Source organism: Anastrepha obliqua, chromosome 5, assembly GCF_027943255.1.
Source record: "Anastrepha obliqua isolate idAnaObli1 chromosome 5, idAnaObli1_1.0, whole genome shotgun sequence".
Classification (NCBI taxonomy): Eukaryota; Metazoa; Arthropoda; class Insecta; order Diptera; family Tephritidae; genus Anastrepha; species Anastrepha obliqua.
The window spans coordinates 77,187,496-77,209,930 of record NC_072896.1 but is presented as its reverse complement, the minus strand read 5'-3'; the positions used below and the strand labels follow the sequence as shown (position 1 = coordinate 77,209,930).

The following is a 22,435-nucleotide window of genomic DNA, read 5'->3' as shown; positions in this document are numbered from 1 at the left end:
CGAGTTGTCACCGTTGATGAAACCTGGATTCATCATTACACACCAGAAACTAAGCAACAATCAATGGCTTTCTCCCGTTGAATCTACCCCAAAGAAGGCGAAGACAGTCCCATCGGCTGGAAATGCCATGGGGAGAATTTTTTGGGATGCGAACGGCATCATCCTCATGGATTTTTTAGAAAAAGGAAGAACGATCAATGGACAATACTACAGTGAGTTATTGGACCGCTTTCACAAAAAATTGATGGAGACACGATAAAGCATCATGGAATTGTGTTACGAATTTCTGCCGCATCCTCCATATTCACCCGAGCTGGCTCCCTGCGACTTTTTCTTGTTTCCTAACATGAAGAAAAAAATTTAGTTCAAACAACGAGTCATCGCCGAGACAGAGGCGTATTTTGGAGAGTTGACAAATGCTATTTTCTGGAGGGGTTAAAAAATGGCTGGAGCGTTGGGAGAAGTGTAGTGGAGACTATGTTGAAAAATAAAATTTTTCTTTTTGAAAAAATGGTGTTTTCATTTTGAGCACGGGTGTTTATTGAACCCACTTCGTAAAATAAGGTATTACCTATTCTTATTCCTAAATAATAAGCTTCAAGCTTTGCTTATATTTCAAAAATTTCCAAAAACATGTGCATATAGTGTCTTTCAAGCGTAAGACTTTACTTCTGGAGCCAATTTAATATTTTTTGGGTGAAGGCTAATACTATGAGGGTTGTTTGAAGAGTCCCTGCAAGGTCAGAGAGATGGCACTATTGGCACGTATCGAGGTTATGTTTAGTTAGTAACATCTCTTGCAAGAATACATACCAAGTTTCAGCCATATCGTTCTATTTCTTTGTGTTTGGCTTTCGATTGAATCAAGGAAGTCGAGTGATTTTCAAAAAAGTTCTTTTCAATCACGACAACGCACCAGCTCATCAGTTGTGGTCGCAAAATTAATGGAAATAGAGTTCCAACTCGCTTCCCTCCTATTCTCCAAACTTGGATCTCTCTGATCCCACGTTCAACTATTTGCTTCTCTATTTGAAGAAATGGCTGGCGCGAAAATTATTTTATTAAAACGAGAAGGTGATTGCGAAATGAACGGCTCCTTTTCAAATTTAGAGATATCCTATTATTCGGAGGGGATCTACAAACTAAACCAGCATTGGAAGAAGAGTATAGGTTTAAAAGAAGACAATGTCGAAAAATAAAAAAAGGTTTACCCCAAGCAATAAAGAAGTCTTTATTTTTGCACGAACTGTTCAAACGACTCTCGTATGCATATGGAAAATCGCCTCAATGTGGAGTAGGAGATTGAATAATCTAAATACAAGTTGCAGGAAACCTCATTTGAAAGTTATGATATCGATGCGTTTCTTTTATAGAAATATTTGACTATACATCAAAAATTTGCTTACTGACCATTTCAATCTTGGCTGTGTAGCCTCGAACTTAAGGTATTCTTAAACAAAAATTTATGAACATTTTAAGGTTTTCAGTTGTTTCAGGATATTTATGCGCAACTTATAAATTTTTTAAGTAATCAGGTACAAATTTATGTTACCCGAACCCAATGCTGTAAAAAATTGAGGCTACAGAAAACGTTCAAAAGACGCACTTTCTAATGCTAAGTGCTTAAAAACTGTGAAAACAACTGGCTCCAAGGACTAAAAGCTATTTCTATAAAAAGTTTTTTAACATATCTGTCTTCGCATTTATTTAAATTATGTAGTTTTTTTTAAATAGGTTTGAAAACGGAAAATGTATAAATTAGATTCAACTTGCTCTCAGACGTTGCAACCGTTCATACAATAATGAGCTTGGATCAAAATATTTGGACTTTGATTCCGCTAGTTGAACAACTTCAATCAATTTAGCTTCAGACTGCATTTTTTGGCAGTTGATCCAGCCAGTTTAAAGATAAGTTGAATGGTACTCGTATAGGCTTTGCAAAATGTTAGTTGGGTTATTTGAACGTACTCAAAGAAAATTACCCAACAAAAGCTTTCTACTGGTACATATGTATGTATGCATGTATGCGAACAAAACCTTAGTCAAAAGCTTTTGTTTATTTCTAACACTTATAATATGTTCACATATGCATTAATCACCTATAAATCCACCAAATTAATCTAACCGTTCACACATGGCAGATTAGCTGGAAAATTGACAATCAGCTGTCAATACTGCTTTGTGAGGTTTTTCTTCATAGAAATTATTTTGGTAGAATATTTCGGTGTTTTTGGTTTCTTTAATTATTATTAATGACATGAAGAAAATACAAGGAGAAGGAAAAGCTAATTTAAGGGGTAACACCACTGTACACGTGTAAAATAAACACGATTTTTAAAGAATTTTTTTTGTATAGAAGGAAAGGGAAAACAATCACTCTGATTTGGGAAGTTATTACTTATATACTAAAATACAAAACTACAAAGTTTGATCGAAAAATTTTACAAAATGGCGGCATTGGAGACATTTTTGTAATGTGGTTTCTCTTGAAGGAGCTCCGCGGCACGCAACACAGAGGGTACAAATTTTAATCTGGAAGAAAGAAACATTTTTTTTTAAATCTAGATAAGAATAGCTAGGGGATTTAAAAAATATTTATTTTTGTGGAATTAGCAAGCATTTGAAGGAAAAAACTCTATTTTGGACTAAAAAAACGGCACTTAAATAATTATAACAATCGTTTAAATTAATCTATCGAAAATCCCCTAAGCTCTTCTCTTAAGAAGGTTATTATACAGACGTAGTGAAAAACCTGATTAAAAATATTTAAAATTATTTGAGTTATGCTGCGTGCCAATTTCAGAAAACGTGTTTTGAGCAAAACGCGTTTAAAGTTTGGAAATTTGGAGAAGTCGTTAGGTAGCAGTCACTAACGCTTGGTTAAAAGCTTAAAATATTTATGAAATAAACTTCGGTAACGTATAAAACTTTTTGTTCTGTATTTTAAAAGGTTCAAAGAATTTTTTAAGCTTATAAAAAAAATCAATTTTTTGAAATTTCTACAGTGGTGTTACCCCTTAATTGCGCAATTGACTGCTAATAAAAAACAGTTGGAGGAAATCCGTATGCGACGTTTACTGAGGTTGCAAAAAAGTATGGCAGCAATACGCATTCGAAATTCGATATTACATTTTATAGTAAATAATAAGAGGACAAAACGTTTATGGACACACGCTTTTTCTGTAAAATGAATCCCTAATTAATAATATTGAACAAAAATGTTATTAGAATTATGTTTAAAGATCTGTTTGCTTGCCGGCATCCATTTCATTTAGTTTTTATTTTGATATTTCTCCTTACATTCGTAATAATAATTATCGATAACACAGAAAACACAGGGTTGTATGTGAATAAGTATCGTTTTATCTGGGATTATTTTATAATCAGGACTATTTTATAATCTCAGATTTTGGGAGAGAATATGTATATGAACGTATTATTAGAAACTTGCCCAACCGCTAACACACAAATTTTGATAAAAGCTTTTAAAACTAAGTCTTTTTAAACTAATTTAAATTTACGATTTGCACGCGATGCAAATATAACGTATGTATGTGTGAGTGTACTCATAAATCATATTCTGACTCGTTTGTTGTGTGGAAAACCAGTAAATCAGTGAGTTACACTCAAAAAGTGTTCATTTGTTGGAGCTTTAATGGCAAATAACTTTTATTTGCGTGCTTTTTCCGAACGATTTTATCCGCGTGCTTTTATCCGAAGGCTTTTCGTATATGAATAAATATGGTAGGAGGCTTAGCTTTAAGCAGCTTGCCATAAAAAGCGATTTATAATATAAAAATTCTGTTTGAAGCAAATGTATGTATATATACATATGATCATTAAAATATTTAGTTACGCTGCCTTTAACAATCGATTTCCGAGAGACGCTCGGAAAAATTGAAACATGCCATAGAAATTTGGTTTTTTTCAAATTTAAATTTTACGAACTTAAAAGCTCCGTTACATTAAGTTGCGTTACTGGTTGCAAAGATTCGATTATTTTCATAAAGTGTGAGTTTGCGCGGCCACTAAAATAAGTCTTTGCGGATAGCTCTTGCAATTTAACTAATTAAATGAGAAATAGTGAATATATCGTAAGTACGGAATTCGATAGTTATTTAATAACTAATAATTAATATGAATTTCTTTATTGAACAGTTGAGAAGCGGAGGCTTGTTGACATTCTTCGAAAACAAAAAAATCGTAAAAATGTATCGCTGAGTCAATTGGACAGTCCAAAATGTTTGTTCGAAACGGCCTTAAGGTCGTCTACAGAACGCCGTGGTGGCAAAAATAAAACTGCTTGCACTACTGATAATTTAATTGTGACTCTTGCAAGAAGAGATCCCTTTAAGTCATCAAAGACCATTGCAGCTGAAAATAACAATATACATAGTATCAGTGGGAACTATACGGCGTTGACTGTATAAAAATAACCTACCAGGCGGAATAGCTTGTAAAGATCCTCGGTTGAAACAAGAAAATTTAAGGAAGAGGAAAAGTTTTGCTTACGTGCGAACCAGAGGTTATGCAGAAATGGTTTAACATACTTTGGAGCGATGAAACAAAAATAAATTTATTTGGAAATGAAGCTTAAAGCTAAAGGACTAGAGTTCTCGTCGCAGTCTATAAAGAAAAACAAAAATCAAAAACAGCAAAGCACGGTGGCGGCAACATAATGAGTTGGGAATGCTTTCCTTTAAATGGAGTAGGACCTATCCCCTTCATAACCTGTAAAATGAGCTAATTTGCTTACAAGAACTTACTTCATTTGCCAATTAAATTGAAGTTGGGAGGAAGTGCCAACAAAATGTCAAGATGTTGCTTATTGCCAAAACTAAATTGGAATCTCCAAAAACCTGAGAAGTATCAAGAAAACTTAAATACAAATATAGGAGATATAAGTAGACTAAAAGAAGTTAAAATTCAAGATCTCCAAGAAGCTGTTCTATTGCTCATCGTCGATAAGGAGTCGAAGGAAATCAAAAAGTTTGCCAATAATTGTGTGTTTTAACAGAGAATGTAAAGAAGAGAGAAATTTTGTCGCTTCAAAGCTTAAGTGCGCTTAGAGAAAGCTATAATGAAAAAAATAAATTTGTATACCTTAAAGCAAAAAAAGATAGCGCCAGCTAATGGAAATTTGTTAAGAAGATAAAGGGGAAGTTTCTAAGTGTCGCATGAATTTAAGATTTATTTTGAAAATCTGCTGCGCTACTGCTAATGACAAAGAAATTTTCTATGCACATAACTTCCACGCTGACGATCTGCTTGAGGAAGTTTTTTCACCAGGCGAAGTTAGATCTGTGCTAAACAAAGTCAAAGCAAAGCTCCAGGGATTGATAGAATTCCTTACAAGTTCTCAAAAAAATGCTCTTGATAATTTTATTACGGTTATGGCAAGTGCTTACCCGAATCTTTATGAAAAATGCAAAGTAGACGAGGCTTTTAGAACTAGTGTAGTTTTTCCTCTCCTCCAAGAGGGAGGTCCCGCCTAATCTCTTGGACTGAAACAAACATTCTAAACGAGTATCAAACTGGCTTCAGAAAACAGTACTCCACAGTCGGCAATATATTTCATTTAAAATTAAAAGTAAAGAAAATGGTTTACGTGTATTTTGTTGACTTCAAAACGGCGTTTGATAGAGTATCAGTAAACGCCTTGATATAAATATAAGGTTGTCAAAAAAGTCTTGCGGTATTTCCGCAAGCTTGTCTTTGCAAGCGCGTAGTTCTAGTTGTATTCGTCGCATCGGTTCACGCTAGAGCTTTTTGGAAAGCTCTTTTCACGTGCTAACACGTGTTTGATTAATTGTTGTTTGCTTTTAGTCGTTCGTGAGTTATAGCGTCGCAAACATGGAGCAAAATAAAGAGAAAATACGGCATATTTTACAGTACTACTACGATAAAGGCAAAAATGCATCTCATGCTGCCAATAAAATTTGTGCAGTTTATGGACCCGATACAGTTTCCATTTCCACCGCACAACGATGGTTTCAACGTTTTCGTTCTGGTGCAGAGGTGATCGAAGATGCGCCACGGTCCGGAAGGCCTGTCGTCGAAAATTGCGATAAAATCGCTGAATTGATCGAAAGAGACCGGCATAGTAGCAGCCGTAGCATCGGCCAAGAGCTGGGCATGAGTCATCAAACCGTTATAAACCATTTGAAGAAGCTTGGATTCAAAAAGAAGCTCGATGTATGGGTGCCACACGACTTGACGCAAAAAAACATTTTTGCCCGTATGGATGCATGCGAATTGCTTCTGAATCGCAACAAAGTCGACCCGTTTTTGAAGCGGATGGTGACTGGCGATGAAAAGTGGGTCACTTACGACAACGTGAAGCGCAAACGGTCGTGGTCGAAAAGCGGTGAAGCTGCCCAGACGGTGGCCAAGCGTGGATTGACGGCCAGGAAGGTTCTTCTGTGTGTTTGGTGGGATTGGCAGAGAATCATCCACTATGAGCTGCTCCCCTATAGCCAAACGCTCAATTCGAACCTGTACTGCCAACAACTGGACCGCTTGAGTGCAGCACTCATGCAGAAGAGGCCATCTTTGATCAACAGAGGCCGAATTGTCTTCCATCAGGACAACGCCAGGCCACACACATCTTTGGTGACGCGCCAGAAGCTCCGGGAGCTCGGATAGGAGGTTCTTTTGCATCCACCGTATAGTCCGGATCTCGCACCAAGTGATTACCACCTATTTCTGTCCATGGCGAACGAGCTTGGTAGTCGGAAGTTGTCCACAAGAGAGTCCTGTGAAAATTGGCTCTCCGAGTTTTTTGACAATAGGGAAGCGAGCTTCTATAAGAGGGGCATTATGAAGTTGGCATTTATATAAGCGGTACCATATTGACCTTGCAATGAAACTAATGAAGTTCATAGAGAAAATAGACAGCGATACAAGGACAGTAGCATGGAATGGGCCAGAAATTTCAGATACGTTCAAAATAAACTCAGGTGTCAAATAGGAATGCTTATTGTCGCCAATACTATTTGTGCTTTACACAAATGACTTACATGAAAGCTTAGAAGGAGGATTCAACATAATAGGGCACGATATTAAACATTTTAATGTATGCGGATGATATCATCTTTCACCCAGTGGATCACCCAGGCAAACTACAAGAGATGATTAATAACTTTCAAAGGTACAGCAACGTATGGAATCTTGAAGTAAACCGTTTAAAGTCACAAGTAAAACTTTTTCTTGCAGTTTGTCATTTAATACAGTCATTCGCAGGACAGATGTGGGATTTTGGTTGGTTTGAAGAAGTTGATATACCGCAAGAGTATTTTATAAAGCGAATTCTGAAGCTACCATCTACAAAAATACTTTTTTTGGAAACTGGAATGCAAGAAAACCATTTCACTTTAGAACTGTTCTCTAAGTATATGCACAGAATTCGGTTTATATATTCAGAAAATCAGCTGCGACATTATCTGTCAAAAATTGTTATAAAGAAAGAAGTATTCTGGATTAGAATTTAAAGATATTATAAGGTGAAGTCCAAAATAAATAACACAACTAAAATAGGAACGACTGGAGCTTTGTTCTGAAAACTTCGAATTTTATTTATTCAAAATAGTCCCCTCTGGCCTCGATACACTATTTTGCATGATCTAAAAGCTTGTCGAAACAGTGTTTTAGGTCATTGACCGGAATATCTTGCAGGATATTGGTACAAGACTTTTGGATGGCCTCTACGGACGCAAAACGTTTTCCTTTCATGGCCAAATGCAATTTTCCGAATAGGTAGAAGTCACAGGGAGTCATATCAGGCGAATACGGTAAGTGATTGATGATTAAAATGCGATTATAGTAAAAAAATAAGTAACAAGAGTGGATCGATGAGATGGTGCATTATCATGCAATAAGCTTCCAGCTTCCTCCTTCACGGTATTCAGGCCGAATTCGACGAATACGATGCAATAAACGCTTCAAAAAGCCAAGATAGAAAATTGCATTGGTGGTTTGGCTTGTTGGCACGAACTCCTTGTGGACAATTACCTTGGAACCGTAAAAACAAATAAGCATCGACTGGATTTTCGACTTCTCCAAGCGGGATTTTTTAAGTGGTGGCTTGTCTGGGGCCTTCCATTCGGCACTTTGATATTTATTTTCAGGTTCATGTTAGAAACGCCACGTTGTAAAGAAAGTTCTCGTCTTTTCTCGGCTCTTTAATGAGGTCTTTCGAATGTTGAATTCTGAGCAATTTTTGGTCCTCAGTTAACTTTTCCGAAATGAAACGTCCACAGCCTTTCGTAAGCCCAAATGATCAGTTACAATGCGATAAATTGATGTTCTGGAGATATTCAACTAAGATTCCATGAATTTCGTCGATGATTTCGGTTCATTTTTCATAAATTTACGAACAATTCCGATGGAGTTTTCGATTACTACTGATTTTGGGCGACCGGTATGTCCATTGTCATTTATGTCCTCACAACCATCTCTGAAACGAGTAAAACACTCATGAACTCCGGCAGGAGATGGACAATTATCGCCATACACTTTTTTCATTAATTCCATTAGTTCGGTAAACGTTTTACCGATTTTAAAACAAAATTTCATATTAGCTCTTTGTTCGAAACTCACTTTTGTATCGATGACACAAACATACTGATACTCCTGACGCAATAACTTCGCTTCCACTGAACCGAATATCACCAGATTTTCATTGGAAGTCAACGCACTAACTCATTATAAATATGGCGCCGCCAAAAAAATTTTTATGACGCCAGTCTGGTTTATTTTGGAGTTCACCTTGCATTTAGTAAAGACGATGTCATCTGGCGAATGTTCAACAAGCAATCAGAAAGCTGGTAAGGGTGAATGTGTGTAAGTACATATAAAAAGCCTTAAGTACTAGTAGGATAAGTAAGGAATCATACTGGTCATAATATCTGGAATAAGTAATTATTAAAATTTTGTATATTTTACTTTTATTTGTAATAAATACTACTTCCTACTATTTGCCACTTTGGTAGCTTTTTACACAAGATAATGAGCCGAAACCCTTCTTAATGTTAGTACGTGAGTGGTTTTTACAAAATAATATTAAAATTATGGATTGGTCAAGTTAGTCACCCGATCTAAGCCCCATTGAAAAGCTTTGGCGAAATTTAAAGGAGCGAATTGGGAAGGATGCATATAAAAATAAGGATTTATGACAAGAAATCAAAGAACTAAGATGAAGAACTTTTATGCCGCCTCCGAACTGTAAATGTTTTTCATGAGGAGCCTTTTCATAGCAGGAAAATATCCGGGAGTTTGGCATTGCCTGTCGTGGGAATCTATTCAGCTACGGCGGCCGCCGCATAAAAAGTGTCCCTAAAATATGGTTCACGCTCTGCCTTTTCGAACACTATCTTTTTCTTGCATTAAGAAACTGTAACGTCCAGACATTCAGCAACTCAACACAAAGAAACCTCCAATTAAGAAGATGTGAATAAATACAAATAAATTGAGTTTTTTCCATACTTGCACTGCACCAAATCGGTGTATTCCGTCTGTGATAGCGCATACTCCGGACTCGGCGCCAAAGATTTCGTACGGCGCTGCCGCTGCTTGCCGCTTTTGCTGCGCTCACTATGCCCGTTCTTCCTCCCTTTAGCGCGTTTATTACGATTTCGTTTTTGTTTGTCACTGCTCGAGCTACTTTGCTGATCACGACGCATAGATGTAACGCCATTGCCAATTGCGTATTCCACATCACCAACGTTATCCGTATGCCCTTTGCTACGACCGCTTCCACTACCACCGCCGCCGCCACTGCCACTGCCTCCAGCATTGCCATTGCTCTCTTCCTTATTAGCGGCGGCAGCTTTCTCAGCATAACTGTCGCGGCGCCATGATGGTGTTAGAGTACGTATAATATTTTCGGTATCACTGTAGCCCTCGTAGTGATAGCGTTTGCGTAAATTCACACCGGAAAGAAATTCGAGTGTCTGCCAGACGTTCATTGTGTTCGACTCGAAAAAGTGCTCATCGTCTACTGACCACTGACTATGGTGCGCGATTCGATTTGCCAACATCATTGTGACGGTGGTGCAATTGTTTCCGTTGGTGGAACGTTGCAAAGGTGGCGGCGGGCTTCCAGTGAGTGATAAGTTTTGCGAAGAAAGGCGCCTGTTGACAGGTGTGTAAGGCATTTTGGCGTTAGCACAGCGGAGGGTGGCACAACGCGCACTCGAACGTAAAAGCACAAATTTCTATTTTCCTAAAAATAATTGTGTGTACTGCAAGTTGGTTGCACGTTGCGATTGCTCACTTTGTTTTTTGTTTTTGTTTTTTTTTGTTTTACATCGTTTATTTATATTTATTTTGATTGGCACTACCAAGCAAATTTAATTTCAATCCCATTTTAAATGTAACTTTGCAATCGTACTTGGCAAAAACCAAAACAAGAAAAAGAAACTTTGCCTTGCACTGAATTTGTGTGTTTCACACTCTACAACTACTCATATGCCATGTGATGCATGGGCACGGCTGCACTATTGTGCGCCACGTTGCACCAAATGTGTGACAGCCTCAAGTTGCTTGCTTGCACTTTTCACTTTGCGCTGTTGTTGGCCCTAACAACTTGCTGGCGCACATCCACTTTTGAAACTGTTGCCGTTTTGATCGTTTTGACACCTTGACAGCAACACTTTGACACACTTCCCCACAGCCACTTTGTTCGCTGTTTACACCTTATTACCAACCCCTGGTAACTACCAAGAGAACCTTTAGCGGGCGCTACGCAACAGTTAACAGTTGCGTGGCAGCAGAAAGTAATGTGCGTGCACTCAATGTAAACTGTAAAGTTGTGTGTTTGTCACAGATTTCCATAAAAGCATAAGCACCCACCAACCCTTGGTAAAAGGCCATTAACACCCTTTGTAAATATTAAACGTATGCAAGTATGGGTATATTGTTAAGATGTACATATTGATAGATTAATGGATTTGGCAATATTAGGTGCGCAATTAAGTTTACGTTTTTTATAGAAAAAATATCAAATTCGGTGCAAAAATAAAAACCTTTAGAAACACCTGCGCGGGATATCACCTTGATCAAAAAGTTCCCGGGATATATTCCGACAATTCAAAACTGAAGTTTATTTCTCAAAAGAGATATTATCGTCTTCAAAGTATTCCCCATCAACTGCAACGCACTTATGTCAGCGTTTGATTCAGTTCTCGAAAAATTTCTGGAACTCAATTTTTGGTATAGCGACAGAGCAGTCTACGATTTCTCCATTACTTCCTTTCGGCTGTAAAACGCGTTCTCCCTACTGGTTTTTTTGACTCGATCAAACAGAAAAAACCTAGAGAACCATATCAGCTAATTTCGATGGCTGTTGGATAGTATTCGCTTCGTTCTTGGTCAAAAATTCATGGAATATGATGGCACTGTGTGACGATTTGTTATCATGGTGCAAGTTATTTTCACACAAAACCAAATTGCTTTATGTAAACGTTCCATAACGCCCAAATAGTAGTCCTCATTAACTGTCTGATTTTCTGGCAAGAATTCGTGGTGTACAAAACTGTTGTAACCCATAAAATCCCTGAGCATCGTTTTCTTTTTGAACTGAAAAAGACGTGTTTTTTTTTTTGGATTTGGTGCATTGGAAGCTCTCACTCACACGCCTGACGTCTGAATTGCATGTCGTACTTATAAGCGGCCGCCGTAGCCGAATGGGTTGGTGCGTGATTACCATTCGGAATTCACAGAGAGGTCGTTGGTTTGAATCTCGGTGAAAGCAAAATTAATAAAAACATTTTTATAATAGTGGTCGCTCCTCGGCGTTCGGAGTCGGCTTGAAACTGTAGGTCCCTCCATTTGTGGAACAACATCAAGACGCACACCACAAATAGGAGGAAGAGCTCGGCCAAACACCTAACAGAAGTGTACGCGCCAATTATTTATTTATTTATTTATTTTTACTTATAAATCCACGTCTCGTCTCCGGTAATGATGCGTTTGATGAATGTTGGGTCGGATTCAGACTTAGAAATCAAGATTTTGGTATTCAGGTCCTTTGAGACTAATTTTGCAGCAATTTTTGGTTTGCATCGTACGAAAATCATTAATTTCAATATCCTAAATGTATCTATAAACAATGTTTAAGTCCTCTGCCAGCTCTCCAGATCTCTAATATTTAATTTGGGGTTATTGATCAAATTTTCTTTCACTTTATTGATGTTTTCATCATTTTTTGCTGTCGAAGGTCTGCGACTACGTTCGTCATCCTCGATGGTCTTACGATATCTTCTAAAGCGTTAATGCCACTCGTAAACGGTTATTTTCTTTGGTGTTTTATTAGCGAAAAAGCTTCACAACATTTCTAATGTTTTTGCACCATTAAATCCATTTTTAACGCAAAATTTAATACATCAAAAATATGGTGCAGAGGTAGATTTATTCAAAGGGAAGTAGCTCTTACAAATGGTAAGCATTGGCGATACAATTTTGATAGGAATGTTATGCATAGATGTGGCAACCTAAAAAAAAACCCGAATTCAAAGCAGTTGACTTAGAACGTCACCAAACGGTTGTTCCGGGAACTTTTTAATCAAACTGGTATAGTGCATTTATAATTCCGATTGAAAAACAATGCCGATTTTTTCTAAATGGAGAGTGATGTACTCTAAGGTATATACGCCGCTAGGGCAATTATGAGTCAAACCCGTAGACTTAGTTGTGCACTTAGTATGCCTTAGTCAAAGTCCAATCGGCTAATGAAATTTCTGTTTAATACAAGCGGCCGCCGTAGGCGAATGAGTTGGTGCGTGATTACCATTCGAATTCACAGATAGAACGTTGGTTCGACTCTCAGTGAAACCAAAATTAATAAAAACATTTTTCTAATAGCGGTCGCCCCTCGCCAGGCAATGGCAAATCTCCGAGTGTATTTCTGCCATGAAAAGCTCCTCATAAAAAATATTTGCCGTTCGGAGTCGGTTTGAAACTGTAGGTCCCTCCATTTGTGGAACAACATCAAGACGCACACCACAAATAGGAGGAGGAGCTCGGCCAAACACCCAAAAAGGGTGTACGCGCCAATTATATATATATATATACAAGTGAAATAAAAAAATACAAAATTTAAAAATGCCAAGATGGCCGTAAGTGGCTTCTGCAGAACTACGAAAGGTCCAAACTAGTGACCAGAAGAATTAAAGGACTTGACAGTTCAGTCCCTAAATGCAGTTATGAAATACCAGGTTTATAAGGTTTAACTTTACCTACAGCTAATCCAAGTAAAATAGTTTCTCGCCTAATCTGATTTAATTTAAAAAAAATTATCGCGCCGGGCTTGTTGTGGACACGTAAATCAGCACGAGTCCAACCAACAGGTAAAAAAATTAGATTCAGATTTAAAAAAAGTAAAGAAAGTTAAGGTTTTTGTGATTTGTTTGCCAGAATCAGTGAAAGTTAATGAAAATTTTTCAGGGCTTGTGAGCTTTCAGTACATTTCCCAATAAGATTATATTCCATTACATGACCCATGGATTCAACATACCAAACTATAAATTAGTAAGTGGCAAGTTGAAGATTTGTTGTTTACTGTTTATTGATTGTTTACCTGAGAATTGACTACGAAAACCTGAAAAGGGCACATTTTAGCAAAAAATACGGTAGAATGGGCCATCGGCTGATTTCTGCTAAAATCACATACATCATACACAGTGGTATCTGTCCAAATATCCTGTATCAGATGTGAGCAGTGATAAAAATTTCGCTAGTCAAATGTTTCGTTCACAAAAAATTAAAAACTTACTTCCAAAGTGAGTGTTTTTGTTCAAAGGTGCGTTTGTTGAAAAGAAGCTATGAAAGAAGCTCATTTTCATCTTGAATGAAATTTGAAAGGTGAGCCAAGAAGCACCGAGAGATTGGTAACTCCTAAAATACTTAGGCTGAAAGGTCCATTTTATTCAAAGCTGTGAAAAGTGAATGGGTGGATAGTCAAGGAGGAAAGGAGATGAGTAACAGAAAGAAAGAGATGGGATAGAATAGAGACAGAGACAGAGTCAGATAGTCCTGTAAGAATTTTCAAGATTCTTTAGCAAATCTGAATATATCCTCCAGTATGTGAGAACGGATGTTACCCATTCTCATGATTTCGGAACACAAAATTCGTAGCCTTCTCTAGTAAACGCAGGACATTCACAGAGAAAATATTCAGTGCTATCTGCCTTCTCTAAGCAAGTCAGGCAAATCGGGTTCTCAATTATTCCAATGGTGGCCATATGCTGACGCCATGGGTTGTGTCTTTTAATAATATCGACTATCAACCGTATGTCTTTTCTTCCAGGTTTTAGAAGAAAGTTCGACAGTTTTCTGTTCGGGCTTGTCACACAAAACTTTGCAGTTTTAGACTAGACTACCGCTCTTTATGTAAGTTGCGAATATAATTCCTGATCCAATTCATAATTCCTGCAGAACTGATTCCGATTATTGGCTCTGGTCCCTGTCGGTTAACCGTCCGCAGTTGGCCAATTTCATTTCCTTCATTTTCGTATTAGCTGCTATTTTAGCAAACCCGCACATGATAACCAAGTAGCCACGGCACTCTCAATTAGTGAAGGTTTGATATCGATTTTGGGCTGGTAGCATTAAGGACCTTTTTTGTTTTTAAATGCTGAAAAGGTCATTTGGGTTGCGGAGCTATAAATTATTTATTTAAAAAAAAAAAAAAACAAAAAAACAAAAAAACTGCCTTTGGACACTATGCTCGGTATTAGCTTTGTCAGCCGTCTTCGTGACGACTATTGCCCACCTTGAGGCTGCGTATAAAATCAGCATGGCCGATATTCGAAAATCTTTTTATAGCTCAGCTTATAGCTTTTGAATAGCTCAATCGTAGAAGTTTCTGCGAACTAAGGGGGAGGAGACTTCACTTCTTGAGTTGATTTGATCTTGTAAGAGGAGATAATACTTTATAAAATAACATACTTATCTCAACCTAGAAATAAACTCTAATGGAACTTGCTGGTTCTGTAGGGAGGAAAATAAAACTACCAAACATGTGCTGGCATCATGCCCAGTACCGAGTCATACGCGGCATAAACACCTGGGCAAACATATTTTACCAGAGGACGAAATAAAACTCAATAAAATAGGACGCATATTTAAATTTATTGAGGCAGTTGAGGAAGTTGGGCTCAGCAAAATACTCTAAATTCATGAAGGCGGCACAATAGATCTTCAGGTCGCTGCGATAAATTCACTCATAACATAATAATAATAATAATCTTATAATTTTGCAACGGAGTGTACATGAGAAGAAATCGTATACGGGTGCAGGGTTGAGATGCCCTTGACATTTTTAATGCTTGAATAGAATATTATTTAGACCCTATTTAAAAGCACCAGAATTACATTCAAAACAAAAATCGTGCTAAATATGTAAGAAATTACAAAGCAATTTAAAAATTCGTGTACTTATTTCCCACTTTTTATTGCTGACCGAATTCTTTCCATCAGTTTTCAGACAAATCAGAATCGAATTGAAAAAAGTCAATCAAAATTTTAAATAAACAGTGGCGCACAGTAGTCGCAATTTGCGAATTCGGAGCTGCGAGCAGAGAGCGTGGCGTGACTGCACGTGACTTTTAGCTAAATTAACACCCTCGCATAAAAAAAACAGAGTGCCGCCAACAACAACGAGACACACTTCAAGAGCTCGTAAACAGTTGAAAGCGAAAGGAAAAACTTTTGAATGCCTTTGTTGGCGCCTAAGGTGAAAGTATACGAAATGCTGTAAATTGTTTGCACGCTCTTTGTTTTATTTTTATTGCCTTTTGTGTGTTCGGTTTTTTGTTTTTGCTCTTTTTTTTACGAATCTTGAGTGCCGCTGCCGCTAAGTGTACGTACCGACGCGAACCTTGCAACACGTTGTTGCAATATAGCTGAGTAGTATTTAAGTAGACATTTCAGCTGATAGTGGCTTGTGGCATGCGGCAGGCGTCTGGGTGGGGTACGAGTAGTGTGCTATGGCGTGCCGCGGGGCGTGCTAGCTGCTGGATGTGTGTAGGTATGTAAATACTTGCACTTTTATGTGTCGACTCAAAAGTGTGGCAAACAGAATATGGCAGCCGAAATGCCAGCACGTACCAATTGCACCAGTGGGCGTTGTCGGTCACAAGGGGAATACCAGTAACGCTAAACAACCAAACCAAAAAAAAAAGAACGTAAAATGTAGCGACAACTAAAACTGCAAATTGATTTTGGTGGAATTCTGCGCACTTTGCATGCAAGTAGCAAGGAAAAAAGTCGTAAAGTTTATTTTAAAACTTTACATTAAACTTTGATTCGATTTAAAGTTACAGCTTGTAAGCCGTGCTTGCGTGCTTTGATTGGCGTTTAATTATAAGTATAATCTATGCTGTAATAAAACTGTAGCAAGAAAACAACAGTGGGTGATATAGGGAGTAGTGCAGAAGTATTATATATAATGATACCATTTTTAAAAACTGATTCTTCTTTTTCTTATTTTTGGTTCGCGCGTTAACCGCTTAAGTGATTTTGGTCGAATTTAACAAAACGCGCCAACCGTTTCTTTCTCATGCTAACCGGCGTCAGTTGGGCACATAAAGTTAAACCAAGTCCTTCTCCACCTAATATTTCCAATGCAAAGTAGGCCTTGGTCTTTCTCTGCTACTACCAGCTGCTACCGCAACGAATATTTCAAAACCTGAGCGTTTCTATCCATTTGGACAGCGTGACCTAGCCAGCAGAGTCACTGGATTTTTATTCGCTGCATTATGTCTATGTCGCCATGAAGCTCATACAGCTTATTGCGCCTACGATAATCGCCATCGCCAGCGTGCAAAGGCACAAAAATCTTCGCAGAATCTTTCTCTTAAACACACCAAGGGACGCCTCATCAGATCCTGTCGTCTTCCAAGTTTCTGTGCCAAACAATAGAACGCGCATAATGAGATACCTATAAAGCGTTAGTTCTGTTCGTGGAGAGGAACTTTAATACTTGCCTTAGTACAAATTAGCATTTGTTGGCAAGAGAGATTCTATATTGAATTTCAAAGCAGACATTATTATTGGTGTTAATGTAGATTCCTAAATAAACGAAGTTTGTTACTACTTCAAAATCAAAATTCTTATCTAATTTACTGCCTATTCCACAAAAAGGTTGCGCCTAATTCGACGGCCTTTTCACTGGTAGGTAGATAAATTTTCTAATCAGGTCATGAGCTACTGTTTTCTGAAAATATTGTACTACATGTCGCGCTGGAATCGAAATAATTTTAAGAATTCTATTTATGGTACGATTTTCTGTTATTCCATTTAATTTATTGGGGGCTGAAAACAAATAGCTTTCCAAGAAATTTGCTCAGAAAACGGCGAACGGAACAAGATACGAAAAATTGTCTAAACGGCACCATTTTCAAAGAATTGTCATAAAAATTTTAAAATTTTTAACCAGGATTTTTAGGGAACTTCTGGGCATGCAATTTAAGAGTCCGTACAATTTTAGTATAATGAAATGTAAGTTTGAAATCGCTCAAAAATCGCGTTGATTTTTTGAGAATTTTCTTCCATATGATGCACATGTTTGGAAGACGATTAAAAAAAAAATTAATAAATAATTGGCTCGTACACTTCTGTTAGGGATTTGCCGAGCCCTTCCTCCTATTTGTTTTTCCACAAATAGATGAATTTACAGTTTAAGCCGGCTACGAACGGCAAATGGCTTTTTATGGAAAGCTTTTTCTTGGCATAAATACATTTGGAGGTTTGCCACTGCCTGTCGAGAGGCGATCGCTATTAGAAAAAACGGAGATTCGAACCTACGCACTCCCAACTGGTAGTCATGCACTAATGCTTTCCGCTACGGCGGCCGCAAGCAGACTCATAAAAAGAAGACGATTGGTACTCATAAAAAATGTGTAAAATTCTGAAGCAGGATGTTTTCGTAGGTCTGGACATTAAAACTTGATTGAAAATTCTCATATTATATCTTTTTACTCTTCGTGATGTTGAAAAACCAAAAATGGAAGGCTGTTTTTGCCGTCACAAAAAATTTTCTTCATAATAAAAATTTCGCATGAAGATAAGTGCTTCCGTACTGCAATTATAAAATGGGATGCAACATGTCGTTAAAGTTTGTTTTTTGTCAGTAAGGGACGCTCACGGATCGACATCCACGAACACGAATCGGCAGACTATACTCGCAGATTACTGATGGAGCCCTATGAGAGATTCAAAAAGAAAAGACTGATAAGAAAAAAGAATGCCGGGTCAATCAAACCATCAATAAAGGCGAAAAGAGCGTATTTTAGTTTGTCAGCAAATGGTGATTTTAGGTTTGACTTTTATCTGGGAACTGAGATGTGATAAAAAATGCTTTTTTTTGCATGATTTTTTTACTAAATAAAAAATAATACTTTGAGTGATGGAAATCTTTGTTTGGATCTTCACGGGCGAAATTTGTATAAAGATTTGAATCTTCGGACTGAGCGATCAATTTTGCGCCACCTTCTATGAACACCAAGAAATAATCACACAGTGTATCCTCAGATTAAATGAGAATTCAGAAATTTGTTTACTAGTGTAATATCCCATCAGTTATGCGCAGTTGTAACAGACTCGAAGCTGAAAGGGACTACATATATATGCACATATCTGCAGTCGGAAAGGTTCTAGTCGATCTTGTGGAGACAGCTTACTTAGCCAAAATGTGCAGATGTTTTGCAATGTTTTCGCCATCACACAAAGATAGTCAAAACTAAAGATAACAAAAGGCAGTTATTTTCTTTTTCTTGAAGGAGGTTTAAACAAAAATGTTAAGGCGCCGTCACACCCATGGTATGTTGCACACGCTCCCACAATACTAAAGGGTTTTCGAATAAGAGGTGTTATTTCGATGTTCAAAGAATGGTTCGTTGCTTGTGTGGCACGTAGCGCCGTCTTGTTGAAAATAAACCTTGTCCAGATCAATACTATCCAATTTCGGCCATAAAAATCGTTAATCATAAATCGATAGCGCAATCCATTTACCGTAACTGTTGCTTCAACTTCATTTTCGAGAAAGTAAGGTCCAATGACTCCGTCGGACCACAAATCGCACCAAACCGTCAACCAGTGAGGATAGAGAGGCTTTTCAACAATAACTCTTGGAACTTCTGAGCCCCAGATCCGACAAGTTTGCTTGTTGACGAAGCCACCGAGGTGGAAACGGGCGTCATCACCCAAGATGATTTTTCGATTGAATTCCGGAGCATTTTCATGCATTTCAACGACCCAATCAGCAAAGACACGACGTTGTTGTTGATCAGCCGGCTTGAGTTCTTGTGTTACCTGAACTTTATAAGCCTTAAGACCCAAATTTTTATGCAAAATACGCCTAATTCCAAAGAACGACGAGTAATGGACAAACCTGGGTTTTTTTAAACACTTTCGGCTACAACAGCAATATTTTCGGCTGTTCTTGAGCGACGTGCACGGGTTTTATTCATCACATTACTCGTACTAACTTTTCCCAACAGCTCGATTTTTTTCCCCAATTTCTATATTGTGTTCCGACAAGGTGTTTCACGATGACCCAAAAATGTTCGAGTTTAAGAACCGTCTCTGCTAAATTTTCACCATTTTTATAGTGAATTTTAATAATTTCAATGCGTTGTTTAAACATGTGTCGTTCCATTTTTATTAATTGCGTAGTTTCTACTTGTCAAATATCAAAAAGTGACAGCTTCAAAGGTGACATCAGCCGAAATAGCGGGCTATTCAAAATAACACCTGTTATTGAAAACCCTTATAACAATCCTCCGACTTCGGATAAATTCTATCGTGAGACCACAAAAGTATAACATCTTGGTAGAGCCGCGTTTATGTCCGAAGACACAACATGTATCTTGAGTCCAGGTTCCTCTCCTGCTGGCTTATGAAGGCTCGGTCGATAGCCCCAATTACTTACATTGAGTTATAGGTGGTTATGAAGTAAAACAGATATCGGAAAATTTTATTATATATATGTCTTCTGTGCGATGTTGTAGTGAGTGTTTCGCTTAAAAGTCTGTGTTTATCGTCGGTTCGTCATAAATCGTTCACCTTCACTGTTGATGCCCGTTGAACCGTTGCAGTATCGCCTTTCGTTCCCAAACAATATGACGGATTCGCGCCAATATTTTAGCTGCGTACGTTTGGGCTGTCTCCCACTTACTGCTGGTTGCTCACATATCTCGTATCCCCCTGGTTGATGACCCAGGAGAATAGCTCGTTCCCCTCTGAAGCGGTCGCAATGAAAAATCACTGCGCTTTCGTCAGTATTCGAGCAGTTTGGACAGCAAGGGCTGTCTGTCAGCTTAAAACGGTGCAAGTATTTCCGAAAACGGCCATCTCCGCTGAGTAACTGCGAAAGGTAAAAGTCGGTGTCTCCATGTTTTCTTCCCAACTACTCATCAACAACCAGTATGAGTTTGCAGATCCAATGTTCGTTTTGTGACTGATCCCACCGCTGCTGCCAAATCGCTGCTATTGAACATTTTAGATACACAAATTTATCAGCAAAAATCAGACAATATTTTGGAAATTCTTAGTATGCAATGCACAGCAACTTTATTAAATCAGACCTACCACCTGTACTTGATTGTTTTAGAGGTGCATGCAATTTATTAGTGTATATTTTGTGTAATCAATCCGTCACCAAATTAGTGACCCATAATGACTGCGGCAACGAACTAAGACCGACGACCGTCACCCGTAGCCTGCCGTCACCCAACCGCCAGCCAAGTGTGGTTATTGTTTGGCCGGCAGCTGCTTTGATTATGATGCAATTTTCAACAGATTTTACATCATTCTGCAGAGAAAACTTGAATGGCACATGTTCGCATTTTTTGTGGCAGCGACTACGGTACAAAACACCCAATCAGTTAGCCAGGCAGCCTTGGGTGGGGCGCATGCTAAATATAACGCGACTATGAGTAGATTACAAGTCGTACATTGTTGGGTAAAGCGAAAAGCTGTGACGGTAGGAAAGGTGCATAGAATTTACCAAATTTATGTTACAAATTTGCTTCGCAGCCGATAAAGAAAATTCCTTTTTATTTTTTAATATAATATTGTTTTTTTTTTTTGGGTTTTGTTTTTTAAACAGCACAGCGAAGTTCCAGTTACAAGCGTGGAGTAAATTTATTGTTATGTTTAAAATTATTTTATGGAATTTATGCCACCCCGAATGTGGGCGAACCACTTGGCTGGCAAAGAACTGGTTTATTGATAAATGCGGAAAGATATCAATGTAGTAGTAAATATAGTATATGCATATGTATAATGTTGATTTGTTTTTGTTTGTAATGTAGTCAGAATAATGGATGTGATAGGGCAAAACTAACTCTGCTACAATGTTGCGCAGGTTCGATAGGAACTGTAGCTGTAACTTTTTGTTGAGGCAAATTTTCATATCATAAAATATTGTTTGCACTTTATCACAAAATTTTACCAAATACATGCCTTTAAATGCACATACATATACGCAACCAGCATATAATTTATGTTTGGCTCCACTCCATAACTCTGTCGAACAAGAAAACCATTTCGGTTTTTTCTGCTAGCCAATTTAGCTAACGCACGCCAGTCAATGATACCGCATGAAACCAATCACCACATCCGGCCATTAATGGCCCATAAGAAGTTCACTCACGCATTAACCAAACAATAAACTTCCTATGGTATAATGTGTACAGTCATACCCACACATATGACAAACATGAAACCAGGTTGAAGCGGAAAAAATTTGGATATGAAATGTAAATACTCACGCAACTACGACATCGGGATCCTCCCACCAGTTCTTGCTAGAAGGCTCCAAGAGCAGGCTCACATTGCGCCATCCTTTGGGACGTGGCTGAAAAGGAGACGTACGGTGATAGGTACAGAAACTTATTAACTTGGCGTTTGTTTTGTGGCATTTTTTGTGTTGAGTCTGTTGAAAGGATAATTTCACTAAAACTGTCTAAAGGAATAATTCAATTCAAAAAGCCTGCTTCTATACTGATTTATTAAACGAAAAATGTCTTATCCTTTGTAGTTCAGATTTTGTTAGTGTATGTAGATGTGCATGTGCATATGAGTGTGTAGATATGCACCCGAAATTTTTTTTTTGCTTTTGTTGGGGTTTCACTGAACACCAGACGCGCCATTCTCGTCTTCTGATTCGCGTTTAGCTAAGAACGCATACAATAGTAACAAATACAATTGTAACTACTTCATACGGATTTTCACGCCACTAATGCAGACATTAAATGTATGTAATGAACGAACGGAAGCACTTTTTTGTATCGTCGCCGTAAAACACAAATGCTTTGAATTTGTCGTTGTTTTGAGTGGAACGAATTTATAAAAAAAGTAGTAAAAAAATACAAAAATTGCTTTTCTCCCAGTAAAATGTGTTATATCAACAGATGTGACTTGCGACTTTTGT

The 22,435-nt window shown here is 37.9% G+C and overlaps 1 protein-coding gene across 1 annotated transcript in view; it reads right to left on the bottom strand.

The window, feature by feature from the left end:
* LOC129249038 (RNA-binding protein 25) overlaps positions 1-22,435 on the bottom strand; it is a 74,309-nt gene extending 51,874 nt beyond the window's left edge. The window contains exons 1-2 of the mRNA XM_054888660.1: positions 22,101-22,435; positions 21,774-21,859 (exon numbers count right to left, since the gene is read on the bottom strand). Of these exons, the coding sequence (XP_054744635.1) occupies positions 21,774-21,859; positions 22,101-22,154 (140 nt within the window). The 5' untranslated portion in view covers positions 22,155-22,435. The remainder of the gene's footprint in view (positions 1-21,773; positions 21,860-22,100) is intronic.